The 18,962-nt window shown below is 44.7% G+C and overlaps 1 protein-coding gene across 5 annotated transcripts in view; it reads left to right on the forward strand.

The window, feature by feature from the left end:
• The window catches only part of nfic (nuclear factor I/C), a 143,863-nt gene that overhangs the window by 16,951 nt on the left and 107,950 nt on the right, over positions 1-18,962 (forward strand). For all 5 annotated transcript variants that reach the window (XM_042342768.1, XM_042342770.1, XM_042342773.1 and 2 more), the window contains one exon: positions 6,966-7,497. In XM_042342768.1, coding sequence (XP_042198702.1) covers positions 6,966-7,497 — 532 coding nt within the window. The remainder of the gene's footprint in view (positions 1-6,965; positions 7,498-18,962) is intronic.

The following is an 18,962-nucleotide window of genomic DNA, read 5'->3' on the forward strand; positions in this document are numbered from 1 at the left end:
CCTGAGTTTGACGTCTCACCTGAAGAACAACACCTCCGACAATATAGCTCTGTTCCCACCCCCACCCCACCCCACCCACCCCCCCACCACCACCCCACTCAGTCTCCCCTTCGGAGTGTCAGCCTAGACCGAGTGAGTTCAAAGTTGAGCCCTGATCAAATGGGCCGAAAAGGACCTACTTTACACGAACCGGCCTTGCGATTGTCTGTCTTGTGCAGATCAAGTGTACGTTTGCGAACCTAAAATGTTGAGCATTTCGTCCACAAAATACACCCCAGTCGCATCAATTTATAGTGAATCCCACGAAGCGCATTGACACTTGGACTAATTGAAGCATCAAGTTAGTGAGCGAGCATTAAGCTTTTTCCTTGATAATTCAGTGCACGTGGTTTAGGAGCAAGCATACAATTCAAGTTTAGAAAAAAACTCTCTTGTAACATTAAAAGTTAGCTTCGCGATTTTGGTTTGATCCACCCCCGTCGTCTGCATGACTTGACATTTTTGTTTTGTCCAGCCTGCTATTTTAGTCACACGCACACACACACACACACGCACGCGCAAACCACACGCCGTATTGGCCGACAGTGTGCAACAGGTGAAAAGAATCGACCTCAAGGTGATATTCGAGGGCCTTTTCAGAGGTTATTCATTTGGAAGATTTATCTTTATTTGGTTTTAACAGGCGGAATGACACTGAACCACACTGAAAAGCATTTAACATCTGTGTGTGTGTGTTGGTTTCTTGTGCTGTGCGAGGGAGGAGCTTAAATCAGCAGATTACCAATTGACAGAGCAGTCTATGTGCTTAAATGGGGCGATTTTTTAGTGACAGCAATGCATAGAGGCCTCAGTGGAGTTCTGTGTGAAAAGCAAGTGTTTGACTTGTACACTGTGTGTTCTGGATACAGTAAAATATAATTCTGAGATCCCCACCCCTCTCCCCTGCCCGCAGTAAATAAAATGCCTGTTCTTTTCCCTTCCTTATGTTTCCTAACTTTACTAATAAATTGTTAGTAAAGCAACAAGATTCATTCGCAAGGCGAAGGCTTTCAAGTTCAAGTTCTGATTACATTGAAACTCTACACGTGATAATCAAGTTGTTCTGATCCACTGCCAGAGTCTTGAGTTCTTTCCAGGGAAATGGGAGGTCCTGATTAGAAGTGGATGGAAATTTCCCACTCTCTCTCTCTCTCTCTCTCTCTCTCGCTGCGAGGTGGAGGCAGGGGAGAAGAGGAGATTTGCTAAACGTGAACCACAACAGCTTGTACTTATTTTGTGCGTTTTTTTTGCTCACAAAATACAGTCAATCCACTTTACAGTATATGCTGTGAAGCCCTTCGAGATATCTCAACGATGTGATAAGGCGCTATAATAAAAGCAAGGATCATTATTGACTTCTTTTAAATTGACAGAGTCAATTTAAATTTGAAAGGCCTCTTTGAATTACAGTTTGAAGCAGGAGAGTCTAGTGATATTTTGGTTTCAAAGAAGTACAAATCAAAATTAGTTCCCTTGTATTTTTGAGAGGAATAGATCAGCGGAACAAGAGAACACAGGTTTAGAGTTGCAAAAGACAATTTCAGGACTGACCTCAGGAAGTATTTCTTTATCTAGAGGGTAATTAACTGGAAAGCGGTTACCAGGAAGGAGGGGTTGAGGCCTGAATGCTGGACTCATTTAAAATGCAGTTTGCTACAAGGATCAACAACAACAACAAGATTTCATTTATAGAGCGCCTTTCACGTCGGGAGGACGTCCCAAGGCGCTGGACAGTTGGGTCGGGACCCGAGCATTGGGGGCACATGGTCAGGGGGAGGGAAGGGAGGGAGCGAGGAGGGGGTAGATAGTCGAGAGGGGAGCTGAAGGCACGGTTGAAGAGAAAGGTCTTAAAGGAGGAAAGGGAGGAGGCGGCGAAGACACTGGGGAATGGAGTTCCAGAGCCTCGGGGCTGAGAGGCTGAAGGCCCGGCCACCGATGGTAGGGCGGTTGGGGCGGGGGATGTGGAGCAGACTGGAGCCAGAGGAACCTGGGGTACGGGCAGGTAAGTAAGGGGATAGTAGGTCGGAGAGGTAGTAGGGAGCAAGGCCGTGAATGGCCTTGTAGGTGAGGATGAGGATGGGCGGATGGAAGAATGGGTATGAGATCAAATGGGTCAAAGGGCCCTCTTCATCCCAACCGATTATCTGGAAAAACACAAGCTCAAATATAAATGTATGCTTGTGTAGATTAATCAAAAGTGATCCATATGAGTTTAATTATTAAGTCTGACTGCACTGTACGTACAATTGATTTAAATTGGTGAGGTTGCTCTGCCTTATGGAACATTGCTGACATTAAGTGCATGGCTTTCGTCACTAGTTGTTAGACAGGAAATAGTTCTCTTTACTGACTGCAGAATAATATCTCAGCAAGCTGCCCCACATCAGGGCTTTGTTCATAGTCTAGCCTGGGAGGATCCTGGTGTGCCTGGGAGGGATGTCGTCCTTTAGTTGAGATGTCAAACTGAGGTCCGTCTCCCTGTTTGGGTGGAAGTTAAAGATCCTTTGGCACTATTTGAAAAGAGGAGGGAGTTTCTCTCTCCCGGTGTCCTGGCCAACAATTCCCGAAATAAGATTAATCATTCATTTCATGGCTGTCCGTGAGACGCTGCTGTGTGCAATTTGGCTGCCGCGTTTCGTCCACAATACACACAGCCGTCACTGCACTTTACAGTGTATCCTGTGAAGCTCTTTGAGACGCCCTCCTGACGCGGAAGGCTTTATATCAAATGTATGGATTATTAATTATTATTATCCACGTGGATTAAGACTTGTTGCTCTCCTCTGCATTGTCTGACGGACGAATTCCTGTGTCGCAGTGACCAGAACTATACCCAATGCACCAGGTGTGGCTCGATGAGAGCAATGTACAACTTGAACATGATTTCTGGGGATTTGAACTCAACATATTTGGCAACTTAGCCCAGCAATCTGTTTGCTTTGTACATTGCTGCCTCGCTTTGTTTGGACATGGTGAGTGACGAGTCAATAACAGCTCTCGTTTCAACAGTTTTCTTTTAACTTGTCCCCTTGGCAGTTTATAATACAATAACAATTATCCTTGCATTTGATGTAGCGCCTGATCACCTCATCAAGACGGCTCAAAGCGCTTCGGGATTTTGCTGCGAAGTATGCACTGACTGTGCATTCTGTAGGTGAACACGCCAGCCAATTTGTACGCACAAAAAGCTATGAAGTGAATGACCAATTTTATTTGGGGGATGGTTAGCCAGGACACTGCGAGAAACTGCCTTCTCTTTTTGTGCAGCACCAGGGGATCGTTAATCGATCTTTGATAGTTTAACTGAATCATAGAATGTTACAGGATAGAAACAGGTCCTTCAGTCCACCAGATCTCTGTGTTTAACGCCACATGAGCCACCCAATCTAATCCCAGTTTCTGCTTGCTCCCCCCATACCCTTTAATATTCCACTTTTTCAAACATCCGACATGTACCTTTGAAACCAATTGATGGATTGTGCTTCAACCACGGTTTGTGGCAGAGAACGTCGGAGAGAATGCTACAGTGCAAGCACCTGTGGGTAGAGAAAAAAATAAGTTCTTTAACGTGTCAGGCCACAGCTAGAGTTCTCATACAAGTCTGGTCACCGTGACACAAGGGCGCTGCCAAGTACCTAGAGGCAGCGCTTAGAAGATCAGCAAGGATGGTCTACGGTTTTAGATGATCAATGATTAAGCGCTCTGAGCTCTCAAGCACTCTACCCTGCGTAAGGGGCGCTATGTAAATGCACGCTGTTGTTGATTAGACAAGCGAGGGCTCTTCAGTCTTGGAAAGAGGCTTCTCAGAGGTAACCTTATAGAGGTGTAATGGATTCTAAATGGGGTTGAAAAACTAAACTTAGAATAGGACTTTCAGATGCACTGAGACAGCAGAACAAGAGATCGCAGGTTTAGAGTTTCAAAAGACAATTTAAGAACAGACACCGGAAGGAGGGTAATGTTAAGGACAAGACCTGGTTACCGGGAAGGGTCATTAAAGCCGGGACACTGGACTAAATTGAAAAAAAACAGCTTGATGCTGTGGTGGGAGCCCAAAAGGGTGGATATTCTGGAGGGGTGAGATCAAATTGGCTTGAGAGGCTTACTTCATCTGAACCAATGTCACGATCTTGTGAACACTCTTGCTCAGGACCTGCGTGCCTCTTCCTACCCCTACCCTCCCCACTCTGCACGCCTCCGCTCCCCGCCCTCTACCCCTCCTGATCCTAACCACCAGCTCGGGTGCAGATCCCTGATTGTCCAGCGCCTTGGGACGTCCTCCTGACGTGAAAGGCAGTAAACAAATGCAATTTATTGTTGTTATTAGATATATAACATTTTTTGATCAATACTCGCTGGTACAAAATGAGTCCCACATCTGCCTGCCGAAAACCAAGCTACTGCATAAGGAAACCAGCGCAGCGTAAGTCCGTGGACTGTTTCTTTAAATCTGGAGTGTGTGAGCTGTGTCCCCAAATGAACTGATCTGAACAGGAAAGGAAAGTTGCTTCGTTGGGGAGCAGTCATTAATTAGATCAGATAAGAATGAGTCGTCCGCTATCAAGAACGGTTTCAATTGTTTTTGCTGAGTAATTACAGTTGATCAAGCGCTCTTGAGACTCTACCCACGTAGAGAAGGGTGCTATATACTGTAAATGCAAGTTGTTCCTATTGTTGATCAGAAGTTGCAACCTGCGGCCTATGAGCAAAGGCTACAACTGCTGTGAATTCTTAGCGATCAATGCTCTGCAGTGATAAATTAACAACAATAATAATTTGGTCACTCAATCCACGACAGTTTGTGGGGACACTGCTGTGCGCAATTGGCTGCTGTGTTTCGCCCATAAAATACACAGTCAATCCACTTTAGAGTATATTCCTGTGAAGCACTTTGAAAGGTCTCGAAGACGTGAAAAGCGCCATATCAGCCAATTTGTTTACAGCAATGCCCACAAACAGCTGGCAACTGAATGATCAATTTGCTTATCTGGCCAGGATACTGAGAGAAACTCCCTACTCTTTTTAAATAGAGCCATAGGCCATTAATGCCCACCCAAGCGGGCAGACAGGACCTCAGTTGAACGTTTCATCCACAGGATCGCACATCTGGCAATAGGACGCTCTCCCTAACCTACATTGAAAAGTCATGTGAGCTCACAATTCCAACACGTGGATTGAACCACACAACCTTCTGACTCAGAGACCAGAGTGGTGCATTTGTCATATTTGCATCATTTTGCTGAGATCATATCACTCTTGGCTCTGCGTCAGAAGGCTGTGGGTTCAAACCTCACCCCAGGAGTTGCCCTGGTAATCTAGGCCGGTTGCACTGCAGTGTTATCTCATGCTCCATGGATGGATATTAAACGATCTTATGCCTCTATTTCAGAGGAGCAAAGAGTTCTCCCAGTTTTTGGGCCAATGTTAAATCCATATTTACAAAGAAACTCCAGATACATTCGTTCGTTCATCTCGATGCTATTGATGGAATGTAGATTCATGACCAGCTGGTGACTGCTCCTTGTTTGAGGCTGAGGTGTGAGAGGCTCCTTTGGGCTGAGTTGGCTTCGAGGTGACCTGCTTGGCAATGGAGTATTTGAAACGAGTCCATCCTCTCGAGTGCTCTCAATCGACCGGTTCCTGAGACAGGCCAGTCCACAGGCTCTCTGAGGCACTGTTGACGACAAACCAGCCAGCCTGGAACTTGAGAAAACATTCCAGTCACTGAGGGCTGGGATTTATGCCACTCTGCTCCTGTTAACCCTGCAAGCCAAAGCTCTACCAGACAGCGTTCACAATGGCAAATTGTGTTTGTAACTGATTTTAGCGTTTCGTCCACAAAACATAGTCAGTTCATTTACAGTGTATTCTGTGAAGGGTTTTGAGATGCCTAGAAGACGTGATAAGGCGCTGTATCAAATGCGAGGATTATTTTTATTATTATTATTATTGATCTGCAGCAATATCTTAGCTCTAGAATCCACTCGACCTTGGTTTAACATTTCATCCGAAGGACAGCACCTCTGGCAATGTAGTGCTCTCTTCCCCCCCACCCACTCCCACCCCACGTTGGAAAGTCATGTGAGCTCATAATCCCAATATGGGGATTGAATCATGGGGGTGCAATGCGTTTTACCAACCTGTGCCCATATTTTCTGGGATTAGGTGAACAAGGTGCGTCCTCCCTGGGAAAGGGTGTGCATTCGCTTTCAGGCAAACAGAAATTTCAATGCATATGAGGAACACTAGGTACTTTGGTTTGCATGCTCATAAAATTGGTTTGTGCATGTGTCAAGGGTCTGACTGGTCAAATAAAAATGTAATCAAGCTATCACCTTTACTTGTCTGAAGAACAACTCTGCCTCCGATTCAAAGCAACATATTGAGCGAAGTTGTGTGAAACGGCCAAAAAGTCCATATGTTTTGGAACTTCGGATAATGATTATGTGTCATTCTGGCTTAGTTGGTAGCACTTTCGCCTTCTGAGTCAGAAGGATGTGGGTTCAGGCCTCATGTTGGGTCTTTGAACTCACATAGTCTTAAGATGAAACTGCAGTGCAGTGCAAGGGATGTGTTGGAGGAGATTTTACACCAAGATCCCCTCTGCATATTCACGTGGACATTAAAGATCCCATGTCACTGTTCCAAAAGCGAAGGGAGTTTCTCCCAGTGTCCTGGCCAGCAATCCCCTAAATAAAATCGGACATTCACTCTCTGGTTGTTTGTGGGCCGTTGTGCCCCAAATTGGCGGCTGTGTTCACCTGCAAAGTATATAGTCGTTACACTTTACAGTACATCCTGGGAAGGGTTTTGAGATGTCCGTGAAATTACAAATGAAATTTGTCGGTGGTGGTGTTCTGTGTAAATAAGGGAGGAATGACCCAAGTTATTAACCTCTGGATTTTGACGCTGTGTTTTATCGTCAGGATGAATTCCATCCATTCATCGAGGCACTTCTTCCGTACGTCCGCGCCTTCGCCTACACGTGGTTCAACCTCCAGGCCCGGAAACGAAAGTACTTCAAGAAGCACGAGAAACGGATGACAAAAGACGAAGAGAGAGCAGTGAAGGAGGAGCTGCTGAGCGAGAAGGCCGAGGTGAAACAGAAGTGGGCCTCGCGGTTGCTCGCCAAGTTGCGCAAGGACATCAGGCCGGAGTTTCGTGAGGATTTTGTGCTGACCATCACAGGAAAGAAGCCCTCCTGCTGCGTCCTCTCTAACCCTGACCAGAAAGGCAAAATGAGACGCATCGATTGTTTACGGCAGGCGGATAAGGTTTGGCGGTTGGATCTGGTGATGGTGATCCTGTTTAAAGGGATCCCTTTGGAAAGTACTGACGGAGAACGGCTGGTCAAGTCCCAGCAGTGCGCTAACCAAGTGCTATGCGTGCAGCCCCATCACATAAGTGTTTCGGTTAAGGAACTGGACTTATACTTGGCGTACTTTGTGCGTGAAAGAGGTAGGTGACCCCACTTACTCTTCATTTCTCAAGGTTTAACACTCACTCTTCTTACAGTGTCGTGCCACAATAGAGGTGGAAGGTTTCGCAAAGTCCGTTTCAAATGAAATCTCTTTTCCCCGATACTGTAATTGTACCAAATATTGATATCGATCATTTCTGTCTGTGCTGCTTCTCTGAGCATGATTTTCGGAGGTGGGGGGAAGGGATTGCTTTGCACAAGGATGAAGGGGAACTGTATATGTGCCACGTCCTGTTACCAAACTAGACCCAGTGGTTCACGTGGGGAACAGGCTGTGTCTGAATCATCTGGAGGAAAGGGCTTCAACATGTTTTGGATGCTAATGTTCAGTTTTCGCAGGCCAGTGATGCAAAGCAATGTTAATCCCAGCACCGTTGAGTATCTTTAAACTCTCGAGAACTATTAGAAACTGACCTCTTGCACACGTTTGTGAAATTGACCCCTGACACGGTGACTCCTTCATGTCAGGAGGACTCCCCAGCTCTTCGGGACGTCCTCCAGATGTGAAAGTCACTATATAAATGTAATTTCTTGTCATTGTTGTTGGGGAGGGAAGAAGGAGGTGTGTGTGTGGGGGTGTAGGAGGGGGGATTGAAGAGAATTGGACAAACGAGTGCGGAGGAGAGGTATTGGAGGCTGTAGGGAAAAAGCAAGGGACTGGGATTAGGACGGTTGGCTACTTGGAAGAGCAAACTCCGAGGAAGAAAGCTCCTCTGAATGCTGGTGTACATTTCTCTGGCTTTAGGTCAACCAGATTTTGGGTCAAACTTTTACCATATCATCAGCTGAATTACCTGATCACCCGCACTGCATAGCTATTGGGAGAGTATTATAAACTTTTAATATATTTGTGTATAATGTTGATGCACACAGTCTGATTTCGAACGTGTAAATTGATACAGCATCATTTTACTAAAGACTTTGCTTTTCCAGAACGCTGTGTTCCTTTTGCAGGCGGCCCGCCGGGCCCTGTGGGAATGCATTGACTCGATGTAAATAAGAGCGTCTAAGTTCTGTTAGTGAAGCACATTACAAGTTCAGAGCTTAAGGAGACAGTTTCAATTTTGTTCGCGTAAGCATGGTGGTTGGATTTATCAAAAGCCCCATTTACACTGCAAGGTGACTCTCTCTGCTCATACCAATTTGATCTGAACTGGCTCCCGCTACATCCACACTGACCCAGTTGGTATCACACTGTTAAGCTGATATGTGCCTATAATGTTACTGAGAGCGAAAGCGCACAAAGACTTGAATTAGAGTATTTCTTACAGTAGGTGCAGCGCGTAATGAGTGCGAAGAACAGCGCGATTCATAATATCCTGTGTCGTTCTTCATGGCATTGGATTGGTGTACTGGAACAAGCGGGTCTCTGTGCACACACACTGTAAGGATCTGTATGATAGGAAGTGATATCAGTTGTTGAACTGGGCAAGCCATCTTCAGTAACTCGTCGGGCCCATGTACCAAGAGCCAAGGCTTTATTTGGGAGATTCTTTGGCAAGGGTTTGTGCCTGCTTTTGGATTGTTTTGAGATCGACGTATACAATTAAACCAAAAAAAATCCTTGCGTTTGACGTAGCTGCTTTTAGATGTCATCAGAACGTCTCAAAGCGGTTCACAGGATTTTCCTGTGAAGTGTAGTAGCTGTGTAGTTGTCGGCAAACGCGGCAGTCAATTGGCGTACAACAATGTCGAACTAACAGACAGTATAGAATGTCCAATTTTCTATCTGGGGGATTGTTGGGCAGGACACTGGGAGACATTCCCTCCTCTTGTTGAATAGCACTATGGGATCTTTAACGTCCATCTGAACAGGCAGACAGTAGCTCAGATTGTCGTCTCGTCTGAAGCACAGCACCTCCGACAATGCAGCGGTGCCATTGGAATTTGGGCTTGGACGATGAGGTCAAAGTCCTGACGCGGGGCTTGAACCCACAACCTTCTGACTCAGAGGCCAGAGTGCTACCAAATGAGCCAGGCTGAAGCAATCCTTGCCCTCCCTCACTATAGAGTCAAGAAACAATCCGTTTCTGGTTTATAGTAAAGGACACATTAATTGTTCAGAATGCTCATCGAGTGCAGCCTTCATAACCACTGGCATGTCAAGGCTTCAGAACTCTCTTCTCTCTACCAACACAACTCACAATCAAAATCAGTCCATCATTTATCTCTCAGAGTCCCTAATTATTAAACCGCAGACAAACTGAGCCATACTGAGCCGTACAGGCGCTGGAAATTACCAACTAGTTTCACAATTACTTCAATTCGCTACAAATGTGAGTAAACTTAATAAAGTTTATTTTATATTGCCCCTTTCATCCTCTTTCGCTCTTCATGATTGTACCGGGGAGATTTTCCACCTGGGTCTATATTTATGCAGCTTTTTAGGGCATCTAAACGTTAGAGCATTCTCAAAACAAAACTTATAAAAAAGGGCTTCAAAGTTAAGACTGAATTCAGCAATTTGCCAAATTTGGGATGTCCTGAAATGGTACGTAATTAGAGTAAAGTTAGACCTGAGTGGAACATGAGCTACAATCTCTAAATCTATTTATTGCACATAATGCAATCACCCATGTTAAATGTCTTGTATTTTTTATCTGTTATGGTCAAAATAGGAGTGGGATTGTGCGGGTTTTAGTTGTCAGCTTCTGAATCTGGCTTTCAGAGTAATTGCCAATATTTTGGGCAATTTTTGTTTTACAGAATGTCTGAAAGCACTTTCCAAAGACTGAGTGGGAGGCTGAGGTGGAGGGGAGCGGGGGTATGGGTGGGCGTGGGAATTAAGGGAGAGAGAGAGCCAAAAGCACGCTCAAAGAGGTAGGTATTCAGGTGGGATTTGAAGGCAGAGAGGGAAAGAGCGAGGCGGAGGGATTTCAAGAGAGTTCCAGACAGAGGGGCAAAGTGTCTGAAGGCAGTGGTGGAAGAAACAGGTAGGAGAGTTTGTGGAGTGTCTGGGGGGGGAGGAGGGGAGGGTGGAGAAAGAGTAGGGTTGCGGGAGAATGCAACGGATGGTGCAAGACCGTGGAGGCCAATGAAGGCGAGGACGGAGATATCTAAATTGATCTGCCGGGGGATAGGGAGGCAAACAGGCAGGTGGAACCTCAATGAGAATCTCAGAAGAATGCAGTGTTATCCCACTGGAACATCAACCTAGATCTGAACCCACAACTTTGTACCCTGAAGGCAAGGATGCTACCCACTGAGCTCAGCTGACAGCAAGAGAAATCTGTCTTATTTTTTCACTCAGACACCGATTGACATTCTATGCATTTTCTCTTTTCAATTCAGATCTTCAGCATTTTCGGTCTCAGCATCTCATTATCTCCTCACACTATCAAGAGTTTCACATCAAGACTGTGTCACCGACTCCACTTGTTTTGCGTCAAAACACTTTTCGTTTATTCGCATCTTGCGACTTTACTCATTTCATCAAAGGCCCTAGAGCTCCTTCATCTGTATCTCTTGGCTTGGTTCTGCTTCGCAGTGACCAACTCGACAGGGGAATGATGCCATTCCAAGCTCCCACCCACCCACCTACCCACCCCCACACACACACGGCAGATAAATTGTGGTGTTAGGTACATTGATGTCAGCTTCTCTGCACCATTTCCTTGGCCATTATTTTCATTGACCTTTCTGTGATGTGTTACCAAGAAAAAAATAGTAAAATTACTGAAAGATGACATACCAGTACCCGATTAGACCCCATTAGTCATTTCTCTCTAGCATTTTCTAGATTCTAGTCATACTGCGATCTAGGACTGAGAGTATTTATAACATGTGTCCTCCACATTCTGTAGTGATGGCTCCTGCCTTGATGCTTTCACATATTTCCCCCATCACCTGGAAATACTTTTACTCCACTCACGACTGCAAAACGGATCATGGTCAGTGACTTTGGAGGGGCCGTCCTTTGGTTGAGATGCTTCACCTATTCAAGTGGATGATAAGGATTCCACAGCACTGTTCAAAAAGAAGAGGGAGTTTCTTCCAACGTCCTGGCCAACAATCCAGGCGTTCACTTTTTGCTGTTTGTAGAACCTTGTGGCCACAGATGCCGTCAGATAACCAATTGGCCATAATCACCTATGAAGCACTTTGAGATGTTTCAGTCTGATAAAATAGCAATAAAGAGGCAAATTCTTTCTTTGTAACAGTTTGAGTTAGGCTGACATTCTGGGTTAAGCCCTGAAGAGACAGCTTTCTGCGTTAACAAGGAATTACTATAAAGTGTAGTGACTGTGTATTTTGTGGACAAACGTGGCAGCATGTGCGCACAGCAGTGCCTCATAAATATTCATGAAGTGAATAACCAAGAATGCTACCAGCCAAGCTGACATGATTTCTAGTATTTAAATATAAAGGCATCAAACTGTTTTTTTCATAGATTCATAGAATGTTACGGCACAGAAGGAGGCCATTCGGCCCATCGAGTCTGTGCCGGCTTTTTGACAGAGCAAGTCACAAAACCTGCAGTTAATTTTGCCCAAACCTATTTGTCTCCATTTGAATGGGAATTACTTGGCTGGTTGCATCATCTACAGTCTGAGTGTTAATCTCAGGACTGAAGATTGCTTCTGTCGGAGATAACTCGGGCTGGCAACAGAAACCTCTCCTTTTCCCCGTTTCTTATACTGGCCCCGAGTATTGGACACAATCCTAGAATAAGGAGTTATTCATCCACACCTGTGTCGGATTCAGTTTCTCAAAGAAGGCTAAATGCTTTGATTCAAGGAAATGTGAATTATCTGGCAGGCTTTAGTCTGAGCGTACCATTCCGTTTTCCTTTAATTTAATCCCCATTTCCCTCCCCCCGCACTCCCCCCCCCACTTTGTTCTTTGGAGGATCAACTCAATGCCGTCTGTCTTAGAATCACTAAACGTTACAGTCGGAAAACATTGTCTTATCTGGCCTGTCAAGTGCTCTCTGGTCTATTTCTCCCCATGAGTCACCTAGTCTGATTATCTTTTTAAAAAAACACACATAGGCACTATACTTTACAGTAAATCGGGGCGAGACGCTGCTGACTGAGCCACACTAGCCCCACTTCTGGGCTGACTTAGTTCGAAATTCATGAATGTGTTCCCAGGCAGGGCGAAACGTTGGGTAAGTTTCCTTACTCCACGCGCCTCTGTTTACCAAGCAGGATGGAGGAACCTGGTTGTTAATCAATTGACGAATTGCTTCTGGGGCCAATGATCCCTTCAAAAAAAATAGGAGCAATTTGGTCACTCAGTCCATGGCTGTTTGTGGAACACCGACCACTGTGTGCAATTACCTTCTGTGTTTAACCCACAAAATACAGTCAATTCACTTTGCAGTGCATTCTGTGAAGCGCTTTGAGACATCTCGAAGATGTGATGAGGACTTATATCAAATGCAAGGATTATTATTATTATTATGAAATTGGCAAGTGCTGCAGATTGTTGCACAAGAACCCATGTGATTGTGCTACAGTAAATACATCAGACGCTGGACGTTCTAGATCAGGTTACTGATCCGCCACATATCGATCAAGTCTCGGCTATATTGATATACCTGGCCTTGAGTAACATCGACAGTGCTGGGTATGAGGAAATGTGGTAACTTCAGATGGCTCAGGCATGTCGGAGGTTGATGTAGTGAAACCGATCTTAAATGTATCCACGGGGTGAGTTCACACTGAGACAGTATAGAGCCCACTTCACGCCCACACTTTACCAGAAATTCAGCAAATTAAAGATCTCAGGCTGTTTGCCACAGGCATTGGATCACATTGATGTTTGCGCAGTAAAAGCAGGCCAGGTGTGAGCTATCTCTGCTCACACTGTGTTTTGGAAATTATAATAATAATAACAAGAATCTTTGTATTTGATACATAGCCTTATCACGTCGTTGAGACATCTCTAAACCACTTCACGGGATTTACCCCCTCCCCCCGGAATAGTTCCTCCGTGTTTGTAGGTGAAATCATCACATTTCTTTGCAAAAAAAAAAGTATTTTCAGAAAGTCTGCCTTTCACACCAGCCCACATTGGAGGTTTAATATTTTTCTTGCAATGAATATGAAGGCTAATCTAAGTAAATCATCGGTTTGCTTTTCAGATGCTAATTGAGGTTGCTAGTTGCGGTCGAAACGACGCAGGTTTATTTTCAAACGTTGGGAATAATTATAAGTATAAAAATACATCAAAGTTTGGTCAGGGCATCAATCAGTGGACGAGCAGAGGAGCTGGCAGGTTTGTTGTGCTCTGTATTAATGATACATTCAATCCAAAGAACTGCTTTAAGGCTCCATTAGCATCCTCATCCACGTCGCTGCCAGGAAATGGCTCATTTGATGCAGCTCCTTCAATTAGATTTGAATCGGATTGTATCCCAATTTTTGTAGCCCCCGATTGCAGAAGGAACTTTGTTATATCGCGGTTTCACTTCGATTTGGGTTTGTAAACTCCGATATTTACTTACCCCCAAAAAATAGGTTCTTGTTCGCTTTAAAAATAATAATGGCTGGGGCTAAAAATAATAAAAGAATTTGGCCATTTTATAGCGCAGGTAACCAGATCCTATCCTTGCCTAACGTCTAGCCATCTGCACCTTGGCCGGCAATAATAATAAATATAATAATAATACATGCGTTTGATATAGCGCCTTACCACGTCATTGAGATGTCTCAAAGCACTTCACAGAGTACGCTGTAAAGTGAATTGCCTTTATAATAACCCTTGCATTTGATGTAGCGCCTTAATCATATCTTTGAGACATCTCAAAGCGCTTCACAGGATATATTGTAAAGCGGAGCGACTGTCTATTTTGTGGCCAAAATTTGATACAAATTTTTATGAAAGAGGTGCTGAACAGGAGCAGGAAACCCCGCTGATTTCCCCCACATGCCTCACTTCTCTCTAAACCAATTGCCGGGGATCACCTTCAGCATTATTACTCTCATCAGACCTGAGTTCAACCAACACAACCCAACACAGAGCAAGGATCAAACTCGAGACTTTCTGGACGGCTCAGCTGGTCACTGGTCAATATACTTATTGATCCTCTGGACAGGGAGAGATGGGATGAAGCCCCTCTCTGCCTTTTTAATGTCTCCAGAGCACGCTATTATTGCCCAGTAATCACTGTCTTGCTTGCAGTTGATTCTCACTCAGTAACTGCATTGCGCACAGTATTAAGGCTATATTGAATGAACCAGGAACATTCAGTGCTGGATTTGAGGACAGCGAATTAGTTTAAACACAAAGTGAAAGCCAAGTTTCCCTGATCCAGCATAAAAACTGGAATGTTCATCAGAACTGTTAATAAATTGATGGGACAAAAGCAAGCTTAACCAGCTGCTGGCTGTCTAAGAACCTGCTATTGATCTGTTTATGAGCCGATTCTAAGAATGTTACCTCTTTTATCACTCCGAGACGCTATCCTGTGTGAAGGACGCTATGTAAATGCGAGTTGTGGTTAATTTTGTTGTTGTTGCCCATTTTCCTGGCCATTCACATCATTTAGTTGTGACGATCTACTGCTAACGGCATGTTTCGAACTGTGCAAATGTAATTACTGAGCTGAGCAGGTTTGCTGTAAAATTGATGCAAACAGGTTGCATAAGTTATTCACTCATAAATAGGGAGGAACATTTAAATACTTCTGAGATGTCCTCCTGCCGTAAAAGGCGCTATACCAAATTATAACAATAATAATAGCCCTGGCATTAGATATAATGCCTTTCACTTTGCGAGCACATCTCAAAGCACTTCACATGATTAACTGTGAAGCGGGGTGACCGTGCATTGTGTTGGCAAACACGGCAGTCACTTTGTTGTATTACACTGGTGCGTGCAACTTTTTCTTCCGTGTTTGAGTCGAGCAGAAAGCAGGCCTGGGGAAGCACAGTGTAATAATAATAATGATAATAATAATAATCCCTGCATTTGATATAGCGCCTTAACACGTCTTCTAGACGTCTCGAAGCTCTTCACAGGATGTGGGTCTGTTATTTCCTGATTTGGAACGGTGTGTGTTGATGTTGGGATGCCTGGCCAGGAGTATACTCTATGCGGCTCACTGTACAGTATCTTGGACCGGGTCTGGCTTCAAGCCCCGGCGACTGAACTGCACCTCACTTGAGCAGTGAGCGAGTGAGCCCGTTTGGTCTCAGGCCTATTGTGCGTTGTGCTGCAAACCGGGGAGCTCTGCGGAGCTTCTTGTGTTTTGCTTTTTGTGGCCTGGAGGCAGCTCAGCCATCCTTGACCTCCAGTCGTCTGGGTCAAAAGACCAGCCTTAGCCCCGTGACCCCGACTGCCATCCATCCGTCAAAACCCCTGCTTTACAGCGGAGTTTTTCACTTTCCACTCTCGCTGCTTGGGCTAAGCAAACAGCTGCACAGCTGCCATCCCTCGGCTGGTCTGTCTAGAGGCGGTCTTATGTTATTTAGTGTGGTTAGATAGTGGTGCTTTTTCATTGTTGCTTTTGTTTGCTAATGGGTTGGCTTAAGTAGACAAATTGAAAAGGCCACCCAAATACAGTTGGCAGGAAAAGCCAGACAGCCATACTCCAAACACAGGCCTGCCTGGCTTCCCTCTCCCGAAATCCTGTTGGATGTGCGAGGGCTCGCGACTGCTTCTGGGGCTGGCAAAGCCCAGGATCTTTTCTGAATGATCCTTTCTTCCGACCCTTTGTCGACCTCTGTAGCCGACGAGGGGAAAAAAAAACCCGCCTGTGTACATGTACAAAACATCGCCCTTTCTTTACCCTTCCTTCTGCGATTTGTTCAAGCACGCTTCCTTTCACTTTGTCCGATTTAGCACCGTGATCTATTTCCTGCTCGTTTGTGAGTCACTCGCAGCTTAAAAAGAGGTCACGGGTTTCAGTCAAGATTTTCAGTTTAGGGAAGCAGGAAAGAGGGCGGGAGTGAGCTAAAAAAAAGGGACGAGTTAGAGTTTTTTTAAAAAAAAATGATACTGCATGTTCTTTCCTGAAGATAATCTGCGTCATTTAACACAGAGTTAAATCCAGTGAGTTCTGGTCAGTTGGTTTAATGTTCAGTGGAATTTTCTTGACCCACACCTCCCACCCCCGCACCACATCCCCACAGCAGAGAAATTATAGAGTATATCTAACTGTGTTAAAGTTGCGTGATATACACACATACAAAGATGATTTTTGCACTAACAATAATAATAATCCTTGCATTTGATATAATGCCAACTCGCATTGTCAAGATGTCTCAAACACTTCACTGTGGTGTGACTGTGTGCATTTTATGAGCAACCACAGCAGCCAATATACGCACAGCAATGTCCCACAAACAGCCATGGAATGAGTGTCATTTTTTTTTGAGAGATGAGGGGGAAGACTGTCGGCCAGGACACTGGGAGAAACGCCCTTGTCTTTTCGAAAGGATTTGGGAAGACGACACATGATTTCAGAATCAAACTGATTTTCAGTCAAGTGATTCTTTTCTGCTGGGATTTTTACTTTGCAACCGCACCGAAGAAACAAAACGGGTCCTTGCAAAATAAGATTTGTCCTTTTGCAGAGAGTGGAATGTGGGGGGTGGGAAGGAGGGGTGTGGGGGAGAGGTGGGGTGAGTGGAATTTAGTTAGATATCTCAAAGATATATTTCCTCTTCCATTGAGACACTTAGTTCACAGTTCTGCTATTCTGTAAGCTGATTTCACTGGCTGGTGAAACCTGTCACGTAAGCATTGCAGAGGTGGCCAGGAACAGTTCACGTTACTCCACATATGCTTTGTATTTGTGGACTGTTCCTTGCAGTGCAATCGATTGATTATAAGGGAAGATCTTTAATGCTCTGTTCTTTAGAGCATATCGACAGAGTGGCTCAGTTGATAGCACTCTCGCCTCTGAATCAGAAGGTTGTGGGTTCAAGCCCCACATTAGGACTTTGAGCTCACAGTCGAAATTGATACCACACAAATTGGCTGCCACATTCACCCACAAAATACAAATAGCCTTTATAGTAAATTTTGTGCAGTGTTTAGTGATGTCTCTCCTACTGCTATGTCAAATGCAAGTTTTATTTATTTATGTATCAATTCTGTCCCAAAACCAACAAGTTATTTCCTACGTTAATAATAATCCTTACATTTGACACAGCGCCTTTCACCCGTGGGCAGGAAGTCGCAAAGCACTTCACAGCATTTACTGTAAAGCGTCGTGACTGTGTGTGTTTGTTTGGCAAGCAATCACTGAAACCTTCAGCTAGCAAGCCAGGAATAGTATGAGGATGCCTTTGGATTAATTGTCCTTTATTAACACCACTTCAGTGAAATGCTTGGTAACAAGTATTTGAATAGAGTAGCCAGTCTGAAGGTTGAAAGATATAACCAGCCCTATTTTCAGGGTGACACTGTGACCTTAACAGACAAGTCCTTAATCACTGTCCGGTTGTTGCACTGCATCCAATCCATATCTTATCTCAAGATCAATTGTCTCGGATACAACTCAACTCAGCTCGCTTGCAAAGGGTCAGTAGTTTTTAACCTCCTGTGCTGCAGTGTACATCTCTCTTTTTTTCCCCCTACTCTCTTTGCCTTGGGCAACGAGACAATGATAAATGTAAAACCCTGTAACTAATTGATGATTCGAATCGTCTGGAGTGCAAAGAGGAACGCAAACAAGCAAGCAAAGAATAATTGGGCGGCGTGCTGTACAATTAAGCGCGTGAAACGTCAAGGAAAGCTATTGCTTCTCGGACCACGGAGTTTACTGGGTCTCTCTAAATCTCCTGGTCTGACCTCACAGGCTGTGTTGTTAGAGCCTTCGGTTTGGTCTGGATCACTCACGAGTTGCACCTTCTAGTTTGGCTTCCCGCTTCCAAGTTACCATCACAGTTTGCATTTACAAAAGACCTTTCGTGTCGGGAGGATGTCTCAATGGGCTTAGCACAACTCACGGGGGAAGAGAGAGAAAGAGGGAGACACACACACACACACACACACACAAGGTGAAATTTCACTTGCTGTATATAGCGTTTTTCACGTCGGATGAACTGTGTAAGTAATTAGTGTGTAAACAGCTCTGTGATCGTATAGTTCTGACGGGTCTGTTATTAAGTAGTACTCTCATTCCTATATCTTGGCTGCTGCGGTTCACCCACAAAATATACGCAATCCGTGAAGTGCTTTAAGACGGTCTGGAAGACATGATAAGGCGCTATATCAAATGAAAGGATTAGTATTATTATTATTATTATTATTATCTTCGCACTGTGGATAGAGGTGGCTGGGTTTGGTGTCTGAAGTTTTTCCATTATTCCTAGGTGGTAGACATCCATCTGTGTTATGTTTGCTGACATTGTCCCTAGTTGGAACAGTGCATCATGCGGAAGTCAAATCCCTGCCTGCCAGGGTGTATTTGGAATGCTGCCCTTCGTTGCTGAAAATCATTGTTAATGTCTCCCACCTCTCCTGCCCTCCCCGCTTGCCACTCTCT

The sequence above is a fragment of the Callorhinchus milii genome, unplaced genomic scaffold (genome assembly GCF_018977255.1).
Source record: "Callorhinchus milii isolate IMCB2004 unplaced genomic scaffold, IMCB_Cmil_1.0 Scaffold21, whole genome shotgun sequence".
In the NCBI taxonomy this organism is placed as follows: domain Eukaryota; kingdom Metazoa; phylum Chordata; class Chondrichthyes; order Chimaeriformes; family Callorhinchidae; genus Callorhinchus; species Callorhinchus milii.